At 37.4% G+C, this 23,685-nt stretch overlaps 1 protein-coding gene across 1 annotated transcript in view; it reads right to left on the reverse strand.

Annotated features, from left to right (window-relative positions):
- LOC126237436 (mitogen-activated protein kinase kinase kinase 7-like) overlaps positions 1–23,685 on the reverse strand; it is a 169,148-nt gene that overhangs the window by 19,248 nt on the left and 126,215 nt on the right. The window contains exon 10 of the mRNA XM_049947551.1: positions 5,348–5,472. Coding sequence (XP_049803508.1) covers positions 5,348–5,472 — 125 coding nt within the window. The remainder of the gene's footprint in view (positions 1–5,347; positions 5,473–23,685) is intronic.

Here is a 23,685-nt window from a genome sequence, read left to right on the forward strand (position 1 = left end):
ATGAAAGCTGCATTTATCACAGTACACAATCAAGACGAAAGTACCACTATCTGAATACAGTGGTCATCAATGAAGAAGTTAATCTTGCCAATTATTATTTTCAAACTTTTTCTCTATTTACCGCAAATAATGGCGTCCTTACTATATAAACTTTCAAATTACAGGAAAACTATCCCTGATTGTGAATTTTTAATTTTCTGATCAGAATTTTTGATTAAAAATTCACACAGAATTGTGCATTTTTATCCCTGAAATAGAACCATCATAGAAGAATATTATTTGCCTTGTTTCAACAGAGATACTATAACTACTGTTTATTAGTGAATCAGCAGACACTGTAGTCCTTCTATGGTAACTTACACAACATTGTTGAATCTGAAACTGATTAGTAAACAGGTTAAGAAAACAAGCAATAATTCGAATATCTTGATAGACCCAATGTTCTGAGTAGACTATTAGCAAAATTCCATTCAGCTCTTTGGAATTACTCAGGAAAATTATTTCAAGATACCCACTTACAATAAGCAACACTGCGACTGTTGATGAAGTACTCAAATACAGATACTTTTGTTGCAGTATTACTAACACATATTATGCACTAATTTTTATCAGAAAGCCTATAAATCTGTTTGTTGACCATCACATTGTCTGTCAGAAATCAAATTAATTCAAAGCACAATTTCTGTCTGAAATTGTAGTCAGTATGAAATACTGCATTAAGAATATTTAGAATGTAGAGAGTGAGATGATGTAAAGTGAGATGATTTGTATGAACGCATATCATATCAGAAGGGAGTCGCTTTGAATCAGCAGTCATTGCTTCTGTTGCCGCTTGTTTAGGCTGCAGTGTGAGAATGAATATAATATAAAATAGCAAAGAGATAAAAATGGAATGACTTAAAAATTATGCTTGGGAGTAACTGAGCTTCCTTGAGAATGGATCATGTTTCTGAAACTGATTCGGCTTTCAGAACTCAAAAACATACAGAGACTTTTTTGAGGAAATTTGGAAGCACAAATTCGGGCAAAATTAGAAGAGCAACATGACTTCAGAACAGGAAGGTCCACGGTGGATCTAATTTTTGCTGTAAGACAACTGCAGGAACAGCACTATGAATATGGCATAGATCTACTAATGGGAGGAGAGAGATCAGCTTGGATTGAACAGAAGAATGGCTTGATGCAGGGAAGTGCACTTTCACCATTACTCTCCATTGTAATGTTTGAAGATATAATGAGTACAGTAGCACAAATAATTGGTGAAAGGAAGATGAAAGCTATGGTGTTTGCAGATGATCTGATAATTTGGGGGAATAAGGAGGAGGAAGTACTAGAGTAACTGGAAATATGTAAACGAACAGTACAAGAATATGGGATGAAATTTAGTATAAGTAAGAATGAGATGATTATCAAAACAAGGAAGAAGGAGAGAGGAACAACTGGAATAACAATTGGTGGGGAACGATTGAAAGGAGTGGAGAGTTTCAAGTACCTAGGAATCCCGATACAGGAAGATGGAGATAATGACAGAGAAATAAACGAGCGGGGGAGAAAAGAGGAAGGATTTCGGAAGAGTGTCAGAAGCGTGATATGGAGCAAGGATGTACCCCAAATCAGTAAAAATGTTCTATACCTGTCACACTGTATCCTGATCCTGACATATGCATCAGAAACCTGGATATGAAAGGAAGAGAGAAAAGCAACGTACACGCTGGTGAGATGAAATTCTCGAGAAACAGGATTGAAGTGACAAAGATAGACAGGTTAAGATATGAGAGGATCAGAGAGTTAATGAAGGTGGAGCCATTACAGGAGGAGATAGAGAAATCAAGGCTGAGGTGGCATGGACATGTTAAGAGAATGGAGGAGAAGAGGATACCCAGGAGGACACATGAGATGAAACTGGAAGGAAAGAGACCAAGAGGAAGAGACAGGTGGATTAAAGGAGTAGAGGAATGCGTCCAGAAGAAAGGAGAAGACCAGACCAGGGTGAAGACGGAGAGATGGTGGCAAGACAGAAGAAGATGGAGAGGCCAATGTTCCATACAGAACCGGCCAGAGGCTGGAAACTGTCCAAGATTATGATAATAATGATAACATTTTCATGTTGGGGGAAAAAAAACCACCTTGAAGGTTACATGTCGTGTAATTTTCTACAATTACATAATTCATTATACTCACTGAATGGAGATGGCTGTGATGGCAAGCACCTCCAACTGTAAATTCTGGAGAAAGACCTAAAGGCCTCCTGAAGATTTCCGAGTCATCTAAATTGTTGGCACTACTCCTTTATGACATGTAATTTATGTATTAAGTACGTCCTGATTCTTTTTGAGCAAACCCTCTATGTCACTTGTGTTCTTATTCTATATTCACTGGAGAGAGAGAGAGAGAGAGAGAGAGAGAGAGAGAGAGAGAGATAAGGGAAGTATAGTGCCCGACAAATACTCATACTTCCTTGCCTTCCGTGAGCAACTTTCTTACGAACTAATCTTGACAAGGCTCCATAGTCAAACTCAAAGCATCAATATGCCATAAGCTCTCTCATGCTTTTCAAACAGCAATACAGAGAGTTTTGAAATACAACCCACAACACTGATACATGTTACAGTGTGCTAGAGCTGTACACCGGCACCTCTGCTTTGATTGATAGCATAATTATTATCCCATCACCATGATTTACTCAGACTAACTCCGAGTTGGACACCGTTACAAGTTAGTGAGTTTCTAGCAGAATCAATCCATTAATGTTTTAGCATGAGTAGCAAATTCAAATTCTGTTTTAGCTGGATTTTACAGAGATTTTCTGTTCTGAAAAGGAAGAAAGGTTCGAGTTTAGCGTCTTGTTGGTGAGAATGTCATTACAGACTGTAAACAAGCTTGGATTGAACATGATTGAGGGAAGAAATCACTCTTGGCTTTTCAACGTATGGAAGCTATGTGGGTGGTGAATGGCTCTTCTGAGTGTTGGGGGGAGTAATTTTATAATGCTAATTTCATTCATGGGTACACAATCTCATTAACATAGTCTAATTTAGAATAATATTCTGTAACACAATTAATACTCATCTTTTCCATCGGGGAAATTGTTTATTGGTTTGGAATGAACCACAGTGACCCAACAGATTTGCTTCCACAGAAGCAACTCACACACGGCGGCAGTCTCTGACAGCTGAAACCAGTTTCAGTTGCCCGAGACTGCATTCATGTGTGCATATGTGTATCTATTGTTGATGAAGACCTTAATGGCCGAAAGCTATAATTGTGAGAGTCTTTTTGTTGAGCCTAACTGTGACTCAGCATGTCTGCTATATGGTGAGTAGCAACTTTTCTTCTCATAATATTGTTACACTCCATCCTGGATTTTCCATTGTTAGATCTCTCTCAGTCTAACAGGCCCTGTCCACAGAGTCTTCAATATAGCAAACTGTAATTTGGAATTTAATATTTGTAGTAACTCTGAAGGCATCAAAAGTAGGTAAAAATACAACAGTACATACATATTTGTATGTGTAAAATTTTAAGTTAAAATTAGTAAGCAGTGCATGCAGTTTCAGTGCTGCCCCTGGGCGCACACGCACCCGGGTGCCATTTAGCTTGTCTGTGAGCATATGCGGGTACTTTAGGCTACCCACCAGGTGGCTCTATTTGCATGGGTTCTACACATCACAAGCCTCTTTGACACAACTGCCACCTGGCCCTCAGCCAGGGCAGTATGATTACTCAAGCTACAGCATGGTTTCCTGATTGCCCACGTGTCAGCTGATTGGGTGTTTGCTCACCCCAGCCCACCTGTATCCTGGGCACTCAGCTGCTCACGGGTGGGCACCTGAGTTGGAACAGCCGAGAGTAATGGGATATGAGATACAAGCATGATACCAGCATATCACATCACACTGAACTGATCTGTACCCACAATAGAGAGAGAGAACTGCATCCCGTTAAGGAAAAGGCCTAAAGGCAACGTTTTTGTGAAAACAATCTGTTTTTCTCCATTACAAAAGAGAGAGACGCCTGCTAAATATCTGATAAATTTAAAACTGATAACCAAATTGCAAATAAAGGACAAAGAAAAACACTGAAAAAAACACATGAGCTGCATTTGGGGAACACACAGGCAGACAATAAAGTGTGTGTAATCTCGAAATTCATTACCCCAGGGAGTTGGTATGCTACAGCATTTATGTGACATGAAGAAGGCATATGAAATTGCATCATGCATTGTTCAATATTGCAGTGAGAATCTGGATAATGTTGTCGAGGATATTGCAACATATTCTGATATTTGTACAAGGAGAGTGGGTTATCCTTGGTTCTCAAGCACACTACAGCCTAAGGTGTTGTAAACCAATAGAAATGAAAATTACGGAGACGCAGTTTGAGAATCTCAAGAACTACTTCCTTAGATACCCTCTGTGTATCTTGCCTTCTAGCAGACTCTATCATCAAAGAATGGAGTCACTGAAGAAGATGAGAGATATGTTGCTGAAGGTGGAGATGAGTAAATTAGCAGCTCCAAGTTTGGCAGTGAAGGAAATGTGGTTTAAAAAATGTTTGTGTGTGCTGTAAATTTATGGCATTTGTATAAAAAAATCTTCCAATGAAAATGGATAGTGTGGGAATGGTCCAGTTTCCCTAAAATTACCAACTGTTCTACAAAAAGAGTGAAAACTTGAATATAATCAAATAATGTTTTCTCCTGTGTTATTTATATTATTTGCATAAAAGAAAGAAAAATTCATAAGTGTGTTTCTACCAAAATTGTGGCTATGACACTTATACTTATCAAAGTGTCCAATTGTGGAAAAGTACACAAATGATGATGTGGTGGTACCAAAAAGTATTTCATTAGTGATCCTTGCTTAAGAGCTTGGAACACATTTGGCACCATCTGATGTCATGTCTTATTTTAATATTTGGCCTATTTCTTTGTTTGGATTTAGATGGTTTCAGAATGTTATTAACGATTCTGTTACATCTTGTGTTCTTTTCCTTATTAACTCCTGCTTCAGCAGACTGTTACTGCAGACTATAAGACATAGTCTACCTGCCCCCCCCCCCCCCCCTTCCCAGTAATGTGTTAACCAAAACTTTAACAAATTCTTAAATTCTTTGCCACATTTATCGATTATTTAACTTTCCCATTTAGATATCATACAAGGCATTACTAGATAACACAAAGAGCAGTTTTATAATAAATTCAATGTCAGTTAAGACAGATGTTAAATAACCATTTGTCATAAAGAAACTACCTGTAGTAAACAAATGTTCCAGCAGAAGTTCATTAGTAAATTATATTCATTAGTACAGAGCACAACAAATAACTCTATGTACATGTTTCACATACCCGCTTGTGCTCCTCGAAGATTTGCACCGATTCCTTACATGTGTTGTCTGGAGAAATAGGATGCAACTGAGGATCCAACATTAGATACACATTGTCCAATTCTTCGTGTGTCGTGCTGCTGCTGCCTGAAAGAGAACAGTTGTACAGCATTTATTTATTTCACACACATTTTGAAAATGCCTATTTCTAACTGTTGAATGCCAAAGGGGACGTGTGTGAAATCCATTCCTGTTCTGCAGGAAGCAGATGGGAACAGTGTCTCTAGCTTCAGATTTTTTTTCAACAGCTTTAAAAATTACAAATAGTTTGCAGAAAGTTTATACATCATTACGTACATGTTTGCTGGTAGAGTTAAAGTCCTACTGATCTGGACTATTAGTTTGAATGCCTATGAAAAAGTTGTTCAGTAACAGTTATATGTATAATTTGGAGGACATTCCACTTCTAATCTATATGTAAGGCAATAATTTGTTTATGTTCAAATACTATATTTTTAAAGCTTACTGGACCATTAGAACCATGACAGCAAAAGAAAATAAGATTTTAACATTATAGCATACATCTGCCTCTTTCACGTGAAACTTATTACAATGAAGGTGCCTAGTTATATATATTTTCTTCAGACTTAATCAGATGAGATACAGAGTATGGAGTTTTTTAATTGTGATTTTGATGACGGCTGTGGGCAAAATTCATTAAAGTGTGTTTTTAAAAAAAGGTATAATAGCAATCATGAACAGACAATTAGGTTGTTTACAATAAGTAGGCCTATTCAGTATGCTGAAACACTATTGGACTAAATTAATATATACTAGCCTCTGAGAAACTGTAATCCCAGTACAATGAATTAAGTTAAAAGTTGATTTACATAAGAAGATACTCCAGGCACTTTCAAAATTGTCAATAAAATGAGAAAGGCAATAGTTCCAAGTCTGGTGAGCTGTTCATACACAACTCTGAACGTAACACTTCATGTCAAAGGGTATCACAGATGATGATCTCGCGCGCGCGCACACGCACACACACACACACACACACACACACACACACACACACACACACACACACACACACGGTATGAAAAATGGCTGGAGTAACAAGAGTGATAAAGAATTCTCTACTGTCTATCAATAAACAGGTTCTACTTTTTCATCAAGTAAGTCACATTTTTAACTTGAAACTAAGTATTTTAAGTTCACCTGCTGAAGTGTACAGGTAATTTCCATTTTGTGCCACAGAACCACCACTTAATAGTGCATTCCATGAATGTGAAAGTTAATATAAAATGTGTCCAATTTATGGAGTCCTAATGCAAATGTTATGCTTGTAACTTTGCTATCCATTTCCTTATTTCTGTATTATTTTCCGCCAAACTGTAACTGATTACATGAAATGTGGAATAAAGGTTCTATTGTCAACTTCTGTCACTAAAGTAAAGAATTGAAATAACTATACAAACTCGATTTATGCTGACTGTACTGCCAAAGTTTTATAACTATAATTTAAATACTTATTTTATTATTGTGTATTGGAGGAAATGGGTTCTTTTAAGAGGCCGAACAGAAATATCACAATGTAACATCCATAAGAAATTACAAAGAAACACAAATCGTGCATGTGTCACAACATACATCACAAGTTCACTTACTGAGAACCATCCAACTATAGCGAACAGTATCACAGGTGAAAGCACAATCAGCCATTGCACGGCAAGGCAGTGAACTGGGAAGGCGTCAGGCCAACACAAACCACTCTGCTGCTATATCTGGAGGCCTGAGTCATACAACAGGGGCCTGCTAAAATTGGACTGCCCTTCCCCACACAACAAGCACAGGAGGCACAAGCATTATCCCTAGCATACTGTCTTCTACTACCAGTCAGACAGCAGCAATTGCCAAATGAGATAGCTGTGATTAATGAGCTACACTCTGTGCCTCAGTAACATCAAATACACGTGTTTGCTGGAAAGGGCACGTTCTTTAATCACACGAAGAAAAGAGAAGTATCTATCAGTCAAATGATACAATCAATAACACAGCCCAATAAACGCTTCATACAAAAGTTCTTTTTTCTTATGCCCTACCACATAATTGTAGACTGTGTTCAAAGTGAACTTCAAATTGTCTGATCAGTGAAGATGTACATAGTAATTAGTATCTGTGTACATTTCATCGAACTGAGAAACACACACAGAAGTGACAATTTTCTATCTGTCACAAATGGTGTTAATAGTTAATGAATTGTGAATGTAGCATCTGTATTTAGTTTGTGTTTTCTAGTAAAAAACACATAGTTCCCAGTGTATTACTTAAAACAATGACACTGTTTTAATTAAGAAAATAAACACCACTAAATCAAGAACTACTTACTGTACATACAGTGAATATTATCGATGTAAAACATCCCCAGTTGCAAACACACTACAATTGTATTAGCAAGAAGTAAATCCATAACATTTCACCACATCACCGTTTGCAAAAACTCAGGCTCACAATTTAGTAAGTTGAGGATTCTCTGTATTACAATATATTCCATGTTGTACAACATATATATGATGGCAATGTTGTGTGCTGCACTGGAAAAAGACATGCAATTTCACCTTTTCGCAAGACCACAACACATCATTTGCCAGTCTTACAAATCACGTGTCTTGTATATTTTCAATGCAGGCAAGTTGAAAACTATCCCTTTGATTTATTCCACAAAATACAGTCAGGGGCTCATTTCAATTCTAGTTTGGCCAATACTACTACATACACTATTTTAACTGCCATCTGCAATGAAACAGTAAGAACTGTAGTTTCTTTCATCACATACAACTGATACTGAAAAGTTAGTAAATTTCACGAAAAAGAAATTGGCCGACACTTTTAAAGTAGAATCATTAAAACTCATTTTATTTTAATTATCAATATGTTCTCTCCTCTAGCGATCGATCAATAACCTAACTTCCACCAGTGTACACCCGAGAAAAGTTCGTCTGCTTCCCCATGTCTGACGGAAAGATTATTACTACCGTACTACTACTACTACTACTACTACTACTACTACTATTATTTTGTAGCTTCTCGCAAGTCCTTTAACAGTTCCCCGACAAGGACGACAGCCATTTTACTTCGACAAGCTTTACGTTTTCGTATATGGCAAAATTTTTCTCTGCCACAATGCTCCGGTGGCGCGAGGGAATCGTGCTGTCGCTTGTAAAGTGATGCTCATAAGAAGAAGAAACGTGATTTTTGTGCCTCCTGACATAAAAGCAAACGAACACTTGAATGCTTCACGCAATTCAACTTGAAATATTATGTAATCTGGTGGATATGCAAATGGGTACATATCACTAGAGACTTTAATTATTTATTATCCGGGACTATTACATTAAAAATTGTGATGTTTGAAATGACGTTATGTTTGCCATTGCGCTGATGTCAAGTTTCATTGCAAAGGGTGGTACTGACATAATGTATGGCAGACGCCTTCAAGTTTCTGCTGATTGTGTTGAAGCGAGGCGCTAATAATCTCGTTAGGTTTGCTAACTTCACAAAACACACACACGACGACGACAAAGTACACTAATAGTATAAGGCCTATTGTGCCGAAGCCAGTCTTTCTAAGGATTGCATTCAGTTGAATAGGTACCGTTATGTAGTTGACTTGATGCTCTGAAACGGACAGTTCGAAAAAGACAGAATCTTGTAGGGCCTCGCCATTGGAAATTCTCTAGGAGCTTATATTTTTGCGGACTGTTCCTAAAACCGCTGATATTCCATATTATTCGCCAAGGTTTCCACAACCTCATTTCGTAACTGACAGGCTTTTGAATTAGACAACTATCCCGACAAAGCCTACTTTCAAAGTTTGAAGAACCAACTTTAATTGACAATTCTGTGAATATACCGCAATCTATTATGTATCGCTCACATAGCGATCGAGAGGACGAGATAAGATTAATTACAGCACGCATAGAGACATTTAAACAATTAATTCTTCCCGCGCCCAATATATGAATGGGGTAGGAAGAAACCCTAATAGCTGGAACAATGGGACGTGCCCTCTTCCATGCACTTCACAGTGGTGTGCAGAGTATTGCTGCAGATGTAGAATGCTACTTCAATTTTGTGAAATCGCATTTCCGCCAGGCAATTCTCATATATAATTTCCATTTTTAGTCACACTATCTTCTGTTAGTTATCTTAATAATTATCCACGCATTATTAAACGAGTACCAGTTAATTTAGGATCATAACACTGATATCAAGCACAGCAGCTTACCCAATAAGCACGCAAGGATGCCTAATTGGACGAAATTGTACTGTTGCGTCGGACACTCGTATTGGAACGAATAATTTGAATTATGGCGAGATGTTTGGGTCTACTAAGGACGTGAGAGATACCGGGTATTAATTTATACTTTGTAGCGGCGGAAAAAAATATGTTATCAACGAACTGTGTCTGCACTACGTTGTAATTAAGCAAACATTGTTTAAATCCAATGTCACAGCGCGTAAAACTGAAAAAAATTCCAACGATGTATCGCTTGCTTAACGATGAAAGGTTCACTTATATTGCGGAAATTAAATGTTCTCGCACTTTTCACCTCGCCTCCAAAAAATTTATGAATAATAAACTCAAGTTACAAAAATGATGTTTTAAAATTTTGTACACGGCTAGAGCATCGACCGTAAGGTGAAATCTTCTATAAGAAATAATAAAAGCCGATTAGTTTCAAAACTTGATGTATTATTGGTCCAAAGGATGATGAAATTGGGCTAATAAAATGTTGGATCACAGTGGTATTTACAGTGTCCATGTACGACATTTTTGAGGGACGCGTTTACAAATAATCACCGACCTCATAATTGTTACGATGTGTACTGCTGGTCCCTAAACTAGAGACAGACTAGCATCTTGAACCAGAATCTGTACCTGTGACATCGTGCAGCCTTGTAGGTCTAAAGGGGAACCACCTTACGCTGCTCGGATGGGCCTGCGCTGCATGCGTCCTTCGTCTTTCACCTTGGCACCGTTTGACCGTTTCAATTTTGCAACGAGGGTCACAGCTAGACCCGAGAATGTCGATTACTTCATCTGGCAAGCCACCTTTACCTCAGAGACAACCCAACAAATAGAATCTGTCTGTGAACACTGTAGTCATGATCATCTTTCGCATCTGTTCAACGTATACAAATACCAGCGGTATGTTGGGTAGTTATTGCAGCTATCATTCTCCTACAGAATATCAATCTCATTCTGCAACATAAATAATGGTCTTGCCCCAGTAGCCTACAATAACTAGGAAGCTCTACGTTCCATGCTCCTACAAATTTTTATTTTTTAATTCTGTATTTGTAGTGCGACGTGGTACTGCCCTTCCCATTGATATCCTCCTGCAAGAAAATGATCAGCATTTTCAACGTAGAGAAGAACGTAGCATATGTGTTAGAACAATGCCCAGAATTCGCACGGCAAAAACCTTGTCATCTGACTTCCCGCTAACTGTTGACGTAGAACGACCGCATATTAAGTCGTTGCTTTTTCTGTTTAAAAACTTATTTGATGAACAAAAACTGCTTCTTCATTAATAAACGCTTTGTCACCCAGCATCATTTCGTTAAGTTTCAATGCCAAATGACTATGCAGCAATTTCTTGTTCAGTTGTGTACCGCAGCTCCCAGTAATCATGTGTCTAGAGCTTGCTCATTTTCTTTCTTTCTGGATAATGAAGCTAAATTATGGACCACTTTTAAACAGTTTCGCATATAGAGTAGAAAATAAAGTAGCTATCACTCAAGACGCACGAGCTACTACATGTCTGAATACGGGACCAAAGCAATCACCTGCTTGACGGAGCGGCGGAACGTTAAATATGCCGTAACCAATTTATAAGCTATCCTGCTGCAACGGACAATTGAGCGCGTAAATACAGTAAATAAAGGTTACTGTTATGTTCCTATAAAAAGACTATGGCGTCTTAAGTCGATTGTTATATACTGTAGTTTTATGTACACTCCAGCGGCCCGAAACGGATGAAATCGATTCACGGCAGAACTCTTTGATGGTCCATTTCGAGCTCGGCCGTAGTTATTTTCATTGGCTTTGCCGAAGTGAGTCACTTGGTTAGCAAAGCCTATAATTAACTGGTCACAGAGGAGGGCTTTTAAAAGCGTCACCAGTTCCGCAGGGAATCCCTAGCTTCCAACTTGGGCGACTCCGCTTTGCTGCCGTCGTAAAAATAAGTACACAAAAAGCCCGCGCACACTACGCAAGGGCAGAGCGGCCCTGTGACAGCGCACGCTCTCTTACAAGTACACCACGCAGATTTACGCTTACCACTTCCTCTTCCGCATATCCTGAGCAATCATCGAAATTAAATAGAGCACACGAAAAATCAAACTGTGCAGTGTTGCACACAGCGGAAAAGACTAGTCATTTCCAATAGAATCTCCGATCTTCACATTTAGCAGACCAATAATCATCTAACCAGTCAATGAACCTCACTTCAAAGAAGTTAGGTTGCTAACAGAGGAAAGACAACACGCTGCATATGTAGCGTAAATTAAGCGGAAAGACTACTTCGGCTAGCTAGCTTGCAGTAAACAACAAAAGAACTAAATGCAATAGTGGCGTGGCACTTGCCTAAAAAAAAAAAAAAACAGTAAGACTGAGAGCCACAGAAAAAATGTAGCACTTTTTATAACCCCTTTTAGTCCCCTTCCTGAGATTTTATAACTATGAATTGTAACTGACAACCCAGACTCTCCAAAGGTCTTTCAAACACTGACGTGTCATTAAAAATCATTGCAAAACATATATACAAATTAAAACTGTGCCAAAATAAACAACTATGACTTAGGTAGCAAATATAACAATTAAAACCGTGGCAAATCAAAACAACTACGAATTAGGTAGCTACCTTCACAATCGAACGAGTTCACAGAATATTTTTACCGTCACAAGTGTTTATAAAAGGTTTTTTTCCCTTTTTGTCGAAACAGAACTAATAAGGCTGTCAATATCTGCAGGAGTCTATAGCACAGAACAGCAGAGAATTTTACAAAAGGATGGAAAGCATAGCAATGGAATCTGAGAGTTTTGCTCAAGGTATACTGAAAGTCACTGTATGGAGCCCTCGTCATTTAGTTATAACAGATTCGTTATGACACACACATTATTTAATTGCACTATACATGACACTATTTTTTTTACTGAAATGATATGTTGTATTTCAGGTGAATGCATTTTCAGAAACATTTGTTGACACCTAATCAGAAGTATGAAAGAACACAACCTTTTTTTTTACAGCTAACATAAGTCAGTCATTTAAATGTTGTGAGGAAGCAGAATTAATGCAAGTGGATGGCACATTGCACCGGTGTATAACAGGCAACATGATATGCTGTACATTGAACTCTATTTCATTGGATTGCTATTTATATTGGCTCCATCAAAATTATACCTCCTTCTCTTGCCTCTGTACACAAAAAGAGTGTTGACACAAGGTAGGGATCATAGGGTGAGTAGCCGTAAAGTTCCCAAAAGAAATGCTGAGTGTTGTTCTTGGTATGTGCTTGGTTTGTGAATGGGAATTATTGTGTAGCAGAACTATAACAGAAAATTTTTTCTTGCTGTTGATTCTGAATGGCATAGCTCACTTCGATAAGGATTTTGTAAACACATAATCTGAAATTCGCAATTATATTGATCATGTTGCTATTGTGGTCAACTTGTTACATAATTTCATCAGTATGGAAACTGGATCTGCCACTCAGTCCATCATCATTCATGTTTTTAAGGATTCTTTTAAAGTCTTGACATCATTACTAAATATTTGCTTCACTCAATACTTTAGGCCTTAAACTAGACACAAATACTACTGAATCTGTACAGCTGTAGGTCCTTTTGTTTGTAAAAATGGAATTACAGCATGCACTTTGTACTTTATGGGTGCAATGATTTTCTAAACCATTGTTGTTCACTTTTATCCACAGTCAGACGAGTACTGAATCAGAACAATTTCTTCACGAACAATCAATACAACGCACTGCACTAGTGCATTTTTATTATGAGCTGCTAATATTTAAATATAAGCACACAACCCTTACTTTTCAAATTGCTTTATACAGTTATACATCATCTTCTCCACTGCCATCCAGACCATGTGTAACTCTGCACAAAAGCCCTTTTTGTACCAAAGGGGACACCTCAGAGGACTCAAGGGAGTGTCCTACTGTTATATCAATGTACACATTAACATAATAGCAATTTCAGGTAACACATAATAAAAGAAATGTTTAAAAAATGTTATGGATTATTGCTACTTATATAGCAGAGATGTTTAGTCACAGATAGGCACAACAAGGAGACTCTCAAAATTACAGCTTTCAAACGTTAAGGCCTTCTTCAGCAATAGACACACACACACACACACACACACACACACACGCAACTGAGACTGTGTGTGTGTGTGTGTGTGTGTGTGTGTGTGTGTGTGTGTGTGTGTGTGTGCATGCAGGTGACACATTTGGAGTAGCAGTACAACTGAAGACGGCAAATGTAACACTGATGACTGCCCCAACAATCAGTCTTTCCTTCTCATCCTGTGCAGTAAGTCTCTGCTGACCTGAAGTTCTGGACAACTTTCCCTGACCTGAAGTTCTGGACAACTTTCCCCAAAGTCTACCCCTTTTCCTAGACCTCTCCAGTCCTTTTCCTTCACCCCTATTCCTTCTCTGTCAACCCTTCTGCCTGAAGAAGGAGCCACTGGCTGCGAAAGCTTGCCAATTACAACCATCTTTAATGCGTGTGTGTTCTGCAGCTGCTTGGAAAGTAGATTTTTTTTTATCTATTCAGATAAATTATTTTGTCAGTCATTGATTGTTTACAATGATATAAAGTGTTTGATTGAAATAAAAACACTTCATTTCTAATTAGGCACATGGATTTACCCCTAAGAGTCTTCTAGCCAACAGAGAAATTATTTACCAGTAATTATAAAAAACTGAAATACTTAGTCAAAAGTCACAAAAAACCTACTTTAACTACACTGATTCATGCATCCTACTCATGGACAGAGATCTCTGTGATGTGGAAAGAAGACGATGGAATTAGTTTCTATGTTTATACCCTGCTAATCTTGATACTGCCAGTCTGCACTTTATATCTTCCCTACTTCTGCCATCATCAGTTATTTCATTATGCAAACAACAACTTACATCTATTAATTTAGTGCATTACTTCCTAATCTAACTGCATCAGTACTGCCCGACTTAGTTCTGCTACATTTCATATCCATGTTTTACTTTTGATGATATTCATTTTTTACATCTTTTTAAAACATTATCCACTATGTTCAACTGTTCTTCCAAGTCATTTGCAATCTCTGATAGAATTGCAGTAATATATTTATTAACTGTGACTACAAATTTAAGTGTTAGGAAATCTTTTCTGAAAGTATTCATTTGGAGTGTGGCCTTATACAGAAGTGAAACATGGACAATATGTAGTACATAAAAGAGAAATATAGATGCTTTTGAAAGCTGACACTACAAAAGAATGCTACAGATTAGATGTGGAGATTGGATAACTAATGATAATGGATCAAACTGGAGGGGGGGGGGGGGAAGAAATTTATTGCACTATTTGACTAAAAGAAGGGGCCTGTTGAATGGGCACATCCAGAGAGATCAAGGAATCGTCAGTTTGCTACTGGAGGAAAAGCTGGGGGGGGGGGGGGATAAAAATTGTAGTGGCAGTCTAAGGCTACATACATTAAGCAGATACAAATGGATTTATATCTGCAGGGATGAAGAGGCTTGCACAGGTTACGTAAGTGAGGACAGCTCCATTGAGCTAGTATTTGGACTGATGATGATGATGATGATGACGATGATGATAACAACAACAACAACAACACAACACTGTTAATCACTATGCAGTGCATGATAGATAGTGCTGTTTATTGTACTACATATTAAGTTTTCTTTCAACACGATTCATAAATGCAGCATGGTAAAAATGATGGTCTGAACGTTTCTGTATGAGATGTTCTTAGTCAAATTTCATCTGTTCAATTACTAAGGGATAGGAACCTCTAGGCTGAACAATGATGAAGTTTTTGCCCTGAAAGAGAGTTCTTGAAGTTTTCTAAGCAGTTCTTCATGAGATATACACAGTCTTTCTTTGAGTTATTTGACAATTAAGACTTTTCAACATTTCTCTTAATCTATCACAGGTCAAACAAGACTGTGACCATTCATGCCATTCTTATACATACACACGTGCTCGATATTCCCTGTTAGTCTGATCTCACACGGAGCCCAAGCACTCAATCAGTAATCTAAAGTACAGGTATGGGCCACACAAATGCTTTACACACAGTCACTTTTGTTGTGAAGTTTCCTTAGTAGTCAACTAATAAATCGTAGCCTTCCATTTACTTTTACCTACAACCAAACCTATGTGATTATCTGGTTCATGCATATATGAAACATTACTCTTAAATACATCTATAAAATGACTTGCTAATAGTGGGTCATTAATCACCTAGTCAAAGGATAACAAGCTTTTATGTTCTGTGCTGTGTACAACTTTGCATTTCTCTAAACCTAGTTGCTAGTCTTTGCCCCAAGTTGGTATTTGGCGAGACGCATATGGATAATTTTCTCCTAAGCATAGCATGGACAAAAATTGACCTTTGGGGAAAACAGATATTATTTCAGAGTCTCTTGATGGCTTTCTATCGAAGATAATGTGTTCCTTCCAGTCTGTGAGAAAATTACCAATGGTATCATAAATCTAGTATGGGCTTGTACTTTTTTAGGTGTTAGTATACTGAGTCATACGCTTTTTCAAAAGTCTGGAAACACTGAATCAATTCAGCTTCCTCTATCGATGGTACTGATAAGTTTAAAGGGTGAATTGTGTTTCAAACAAGCAATGTTTTCGTAACCCCTGCTCAGTTATATGAAGAATATAATTTTCTGCCACATAGGTCATCATATTTGAATTCAGAACATCTTTTTGGCTCCTGCTACAAATATGTGAGTGATTAGGAAGATAATTTTATGGGACAATTATACAGCACCAGGGAACATGTCTCTGCTCAAGGGATACACAGTAAATCATCAATAGTGGAGATAATTTACTCGGAAATTCTGTTTAGAACTTCACAGGGATTCCATCAGGCTATGGGGACACACTGAGTTTTCACAATTAATGCTGCTTTTCAATGCCACCAACAGTGGTTATTATGTCATTTCCGTGTTCGTGGTTTAACTTCTGTTTATTAAAACATTTTCTGATTTCCCTTTGGGAAGGGACAAAGAGAGAACATTTTTGGGGGTCTTGGGATAATATTTTGCTATGGTAGTTATTGATGGTTTCACACGTGATCCTCCTAGTAGTAAAGTATGTTTCAGTTACCTGCATACCTGTAGATTAATGGTTTGTTTTGTAGCTGTTGTGCAGGTGGTGCTATTTCTTAAGAAGCTTACTGACATTGTCTGTGTACCAAGAGGGATCTGTAACATCTTTAATCATTTTGTTAAGTACTTATTCTTCTACAGCTTGGTTGACATTTATTTGAACCTGAGCAACAGCTCCTCTACAAGTTCATTGTCTGAGAAATGAGATAACCTCTTTCTTATCCATTCTTCTGAATATGCAAACTTTTTTGCTTTCTCTTCTAATCCTAAGCACCTTGATGCTACTTGCTGCTGCAATTGCCTTATCATCACTGATCCTAGTCCCAAAGTGAACATCCTGAAAGAGGTAGGGTCTGTTTGTTGTTAAGTATACTATACTTCCACCATGAGCAGGTTCTGAATCACCAGTCCTAAACAGTTTTTAGGGAGAGGTTTTATAATTCTTCAGCAGGCGGTTGTTTTGTACATCATGTATGAAGAAATCAATTATGAGGTGGCTTGTACTGGAGTACAAAAAAAGTAAATATGATCTCTTTTAAAAGACTCTGATTGAAAACTGGGATATCAATTGCCTCATTCTACCTTCCTCAGCACCTTTAACAAATTTCCCAAAGATCTGGCTTGTGAATATATTCATGCTGTCTTTAACATACAGTTCACCTCCCAGTCCCACAATCTCCCCTAATTGTAACTCGCTCACACTCTCTAGTCTATCGCTGTAAGTCACTCTTACCCATCCACTCCCACTTGACCATTCTCACTCACTCATTCAGCACAACTCACTGTCATTACCTATTTGCCTCTCTCTAACTGCCACTGTTTCCTATTTCACAGACACAGCCTCCTCCATCTGTCCTATTACAACTGCCTCCTCTCACTGCTGCAGTCTCTCTCTTGCTTTCTTTAATTGCTATTATCTCATTCTTTCCTTCCTACTGCTGCTGTCTCTTCTCACTGTCACTATCTCTCTGTAGCTCATTATCACTACCACTCTTTCACTTTCCCCTTATCTTTATTCCTATCCCACTGGCACTGGCTCCGCCACTCTTTTCCTAGCACTGTTCTGCCACTGTAAAATATGTTCCACTGCCACTGCCCCCACCACCCACGCCACTGCCACTGTCCCCCCTCCCGTGTTGCCACTGTGTCCTTCACTCTTTTTATACCACGACCACTGTCTATTAGCCTCCAGTATTTAAACATTTCTGTCTGCTTTCCACTGCCACTGTCTCCTCCTCTCTCAGCATAAAAAAACGTGAAAATATTCACACGCCAAATTTTTGGGAACATTTTAAAATGTGGTGGGGAAGGTAGAATGAGGCAGCTGTATGATATTTTTCAGTCAGAGTCTTTTAAACAAGAGCATACTAGCTGTTTTGTGCTTCGATAGGAGCATTTTTCCACTGATTCCCATCTTTCCCCTGCCACAGCAGGGCATGTCACTCATAGGAAAATAACTTTATGTGTCGGTAAAATTTTGATAGTTTACGTATGTGTGACTGAAATAAAGTAAAACTGATTTTACACCTCTGACCAGAGTTTACGTGCGCAAAGTTTTATATATGCTTCAGTATTACAATATGGGGTTCCCAGAACCCTTCTGATGATAATGGAGAAACTTTACAGCATATTTCTCCATGCTATGTCAGTTTATAGATGACGTTTTTGCCTCACACCAGACTTTACATGAGTATTTTACCTAAACAAGTATGGGAACTTTGACTCTCTGCATCTCATAAATGGACTGAGATATCAAGAAGATTTTCAAGGTTGTTCGAGATCGCAATGTTAGGAATATCTGGTAAAAATTACACCTATTTGCTGTACATAGCTGTTTTGGAAATCGAGGCTTGGTTTTGGTATGAAATAATGGGGAAAAATCACTTTTTTTGGTAGTTTTCTAAGGACCTGCCTATGAGCTAATGGTGCCTCCATAAGCCCATTAAGGTCCACCGTAGACCACATCGAATGGAAAAAGAACCAAACAATTTGCTCCATTTGCCATTTTGACCCTGTAGTGGTGCTAAGATTGTCCTTCTGTTGTGTACAAATGGTCCCCAGCACAGGACTACACAAAACACTTGACCCTGCATTTAATATCACCAATAGAACCCAAGATATGAGCTCAAAGGATTCAAACACACCAAAATCAAATCACACACTGATTCAGTTCTTATCTCAGGGTCTTGTCTATTGTTACTAATACACCATCAGTTATCCCGTCCTTACAGAGTGTGAGTTCTCAGGAAACTGAAGTTTGCCCCAAGGAGCCTACTACTATCAATTTCTGCTTTCAGCCAAGTCTTAGAGCTAAATATTCAATGGACCCCACAGCATTCCAACAGTGCTTCAAACTCTGGCACTTTTTGGTGGATGACTCTAGACTCTTCCATTTATCATCAATATCTAGATACTATCATCTATTTGGGACATTTCAGTTGTTAATATTTGAGTCCTCTGCAGCAATGTTTATCCTTGGTAGAGTGAGAGTTACAATTTATTTTACCATGAAAAGGCCCTACTGGAGGAAGTTAGATCATGGTGGGACATGGTTTAACTGAAACAGAGGTTGCCATCAAAAGTACAAAATAGGACTTCCATGCACAAAATGTATATGATATTGCTATGCAAACTGGACACATCTGAGTGGAAACAACCACAGGGAATTAAACCATCAAATTGACACTGTATTTCTTGGTGCTTTAAATATTAAAATGTTTGTACTGTTTAAGATACCTATTAATAGTAGGATCATGGATCTTTTTATTTATTCTTCGATGCATGGGCTGGGAGAAGAAAATGCAAATTCACAGTATAACATTTCCATTGACGCAATTATATTGTTTGTGGACTTTATCTATTGGGAGATAAAGAACAACAACAACAGGCAAAGCAAGGTGACTATGAGGTTGTCTCTAAAGAGATTTAATAATTTTTCAATGGAATATGTGGAAGTTCTGTAATGTTCAAACCAATTTTTGGAATGACGACTGTTTTATTTTGTGCCTGTAAAAAGTGGCATACATGGCAGCCACAAAGGAATGACATTAGCAATAGAGATGTAGGCCTGTTATCATTTGAGATAGGACTGATGGGGTCACTATAGCCTCCTCCTTTGAGCAAATAATACTAAGACAACAAGTACGTTCATAAGCTGTCCCACTTCACGTGTGTAAAGAAACTAATTCAATGCTTAGAATTGTGTATGCAATGTTTCCTTTACATAATATATAGCAATGTGTCACAATACTAGATTAACCGTATTTTTGTCTTAAAAAGACGATCTAGTTACTTAATAGTAATGATATTGACAAGCATTCTCCCTGCACAATACACATGAAAGTTCTGAATGGAAATATGTACTGATACGTTGGTCCTCGATCAAGTGTGTCAATGGTGTTTTGTAGTAATCATTCTGAAGACTGGTATGATGCAGCTCTCTACAATAGACTATCTTGTGGAAGTCTTTTTATATCTGCATGTTTATAACAAACTGCATCCAAAGAACCTGCGTACTGTCTCCCAGCCTTTATTTCCCACTTCAATTTTTGCCCCTGCATTTTCATCCATTAGCAAATTAATTATTCCTTATGCCACGGAGCATATGACATCATCATATCCCTTCTTTTAGCTATGAAGCTCTTTTCTCTCCAATTCAATTCAGTGCCTCTCTATTACTTACTTGACACATCCATCTATTCTTCAAGATTCTTAAGTAACACCATTTTCTGAAGCTTCTATCCTCTTCTTGTATGTACTCAATAACAGTAGTGATAAATATAATAATCCCACATTTTTAATGAACTGACGTTATACATCATACATTTACCCACAAACGTAAGAAGTCTTCATATATGCATATTGCATGATAATTCAGAATGTGTTAAGGACAACAACTGAAATTTGTCAACAGTATTTCTTAAATTCTATAAAAATATTACATTAACTGCTGTTGATGTCATTAGAGATGGAATACTAAGTAAGGCTGGGTACCATCCCAGGATTTGTGTGAAGTGACTTGAGGAAGCCATGGAAAATTTTAATCACATTAACAAAGTGGAAGATTTAAGCTTTATTTCTCTCAAACTGTACCCTCTAGAGTCATTTTACATACTATAATAATTTGAGAGGGGGGGGGGGAATTTGTTCAAATTTTGTCGATAGTTATTCAATGGCACTGAATTTCTTGCAGATGATAATGCAAAATTTCATATAGCAGTTACCAATTAACCCACTTAATAAATTCTGAGGGAATGTGTAACTGTCAGTAAACAGCTGGCTTGATAGCCTGGAACTCAAGAACTTATTACAGAAGATATATGAATGTCCATACAGGGTAACGAGTGACAACAGCATGTCTCATGCTGCTTCAGAAATGTTGTCAAAGAATATATGGAGGTATGTCAATTAATAACCACAAAAACCCTTTACTGAAGATTTGTATTAAGTGTCCTTCTGATCAGTGCCTGTAAATATAAATGCAGTTTCTACAAATAGTTCAAACTAATTTTTTTCATAATTTCATGATGTGTACTCATCAAAGAAAACAATGGTACAATATTTTCATCATTACTTTTATCCAGCAGCAGTGTTTATATAATATTATACATTACAAAGTCATCTGTTCCAGAGACCAAGAATTTTATTTGATTTCTAATCTCTTCCTCATATGCACCATTCACTAGATATATAAGGAAAACCATGATTTTGAAGATTTGAACTGTAACAGAATGCATACACATTTGATGCCTAAAAATAACGTCACAGTAAGTCTGCCAATATCAAGGCATGTCTTAACAACAAACTCATACTTGTGTCAGAAAAATGACTGATTATAAGACATGAAGATTACTAACTTGCTGCATAAAACCATGCCTGACCTTAACAAGGGAAAGGAAGATGATCCTTATAAACTATTATGATTAGTACTTTCTTTCAGAAAACCTAAAATGGCGTATTTTATACAAATTATTTAAGATTTTAATGAAGCCTACCCAATAAAAGAAACACAGTACACATATTTATGCAACTCTGCAGTTTCACAAATTTGGAAAATTGCATTTATAAGCATATATTTCTAAGAAATTTTTTGTTAAGTGAGAAATAATATAAGGCTGAAACTAAATGGACTACATGTTTGCCTCTTTGAATATGCTGAGCAGAAGCACAAATAAGAACTTGTGTACATATATACTGAAACACAGATTTACAATACATAAGAAGCTCTAGCTATGGAAAGTTCACAAAAATATTATTAAAAACGCAATCTTAGAAACTCCTGCCAGAGCACAGGTTGTTTCAGTTCATGTCTCTTCTGAAGACACCAGATGCACCAATAATTACAAAAAGCAGACTACTGAGACTGAAGGCTTTACTATTTACAGTATCAGTATTTTTAAAGTAATGACGCAATGACTTTATACACAATGGGATGCAATTTGCTGTAAGATCTGCAGACAAGTGCCAAAGTAAACAATTTGTCTATGACCTTGAAAGAGTGATGCATACTTACTCATGCGTACGCTGTGCGAGCCTCATGTCTCAACACTGAGCCAGCAGAGTGTGGGTTGCCCGGCCAGAGACAGGCAGTCTGGGACTGCCGCCCTCCCCTACTGCTCCCCACCACACAGCTGTACCCAGTTTATTTCCAACATCTATCATTACCCCCACTATGTGCATTTAAAATTACAGGCAGTTGTAGTGAAGTCACACGCAATGCTAATATGAAGTGTTATGAGACTGAGGGAAAATTATTAACAGAACATGGAGTGAAAAATCATATACAGTAAATAATTCTGAAGATCATATATAAACAGCTATTCTCTGACAAGTTTTTGTTACAATTTCTTATATTTATGACATGGCACACACTCTCAGTTAAAATGAAAAGGGAAAAGAAGAAGGAGAAGAAAAATAAAGATGAATTTTAGTGTATACAGCTTAAAGGTTAAAAAAACTATCACAATTTGTACAACACAAAAGAACTATAGGAGCGAAGAAGCACCACGTCTGACATTAGTAAGATGAATGTACAATTAATTGTGTAGCTATGAGGATAAGTAATAGCTAAATCTGTATGAACAAACTTGAATAATAGATATAACATTTGTAATTCAATATATTGAAGAAATGAAGTTGAAGTTTATTTTTGTTGTACCCATAATAGGATACTATTCATATACTGAGAAAATAGTTTAAGAGCCCCATGTCAATAATAGTTTTTTTTAATAAACTTTGTCAGCTGACATACTAATTCACAATCATTTCTATGTCTGAAGAATGTAGAGCAATATTCTGTTAGATTTCTTCCCAGAAAATTTAAACGTAGACTGATTACATTAGATTGGATATTAACTGAAAAGTTTTTTTTTACATTAAAATGCTTGAAAAAACACAATTAAGTTATATAACTAATTTTTATTTTATTTTCCACTATAGCTATACTACACAATAACTGGATCATAAAACTTCCCACATTATCTCCTGACTTGACTTTGTGCAACAAAGACCCACTATCCATTACTACTGGAAATAGTCCAACACAGTGAGTCATGCTTGATCTCCTGCCTCTACACTACAGCAGCCAACAGATGCCAAGAAGGGCGCACATCACAAGGGACATAAAGGAAAATTTATAGCTAGTCCCGCACTGAATAAATTATCAAGCGTGGCCTTTCACAGATTACGACCAGATCACAAAAGAATAAATTAATATTAACCGGTAATGAGAAATAATATGAGAACAAGATAAAAAAAAAAAAAACAGAGCTTTTGTAAACACAGAAAAAGAACAGCTGTCATCTATAATTATCTACATCACAAAGCTGGCTTATTTTTCTGCACCCTACGAAGGGTAGGAACTTACCCAAAGAACTAATTAGGCGCACTGCACACCTTGCAATGCTAGTAATACAATGT

The sequence above is a fragment of the Schistocerca nitens genome, chromosome 2, assembly GCF_023898315.1.
Source record: "Schistocerca nitens isolate TAMUIC-IGC-003100 chromosome 2, iqSchNite1.1, whole genome shotgun sequence".
Taxonomy (NCBI): domain Eukaryota; kingdom Metazoa; phylum Arthropoda; class Insecta; order Orthoptera; family Acrididae; genus Schistocerca; species Schistocerca nitens.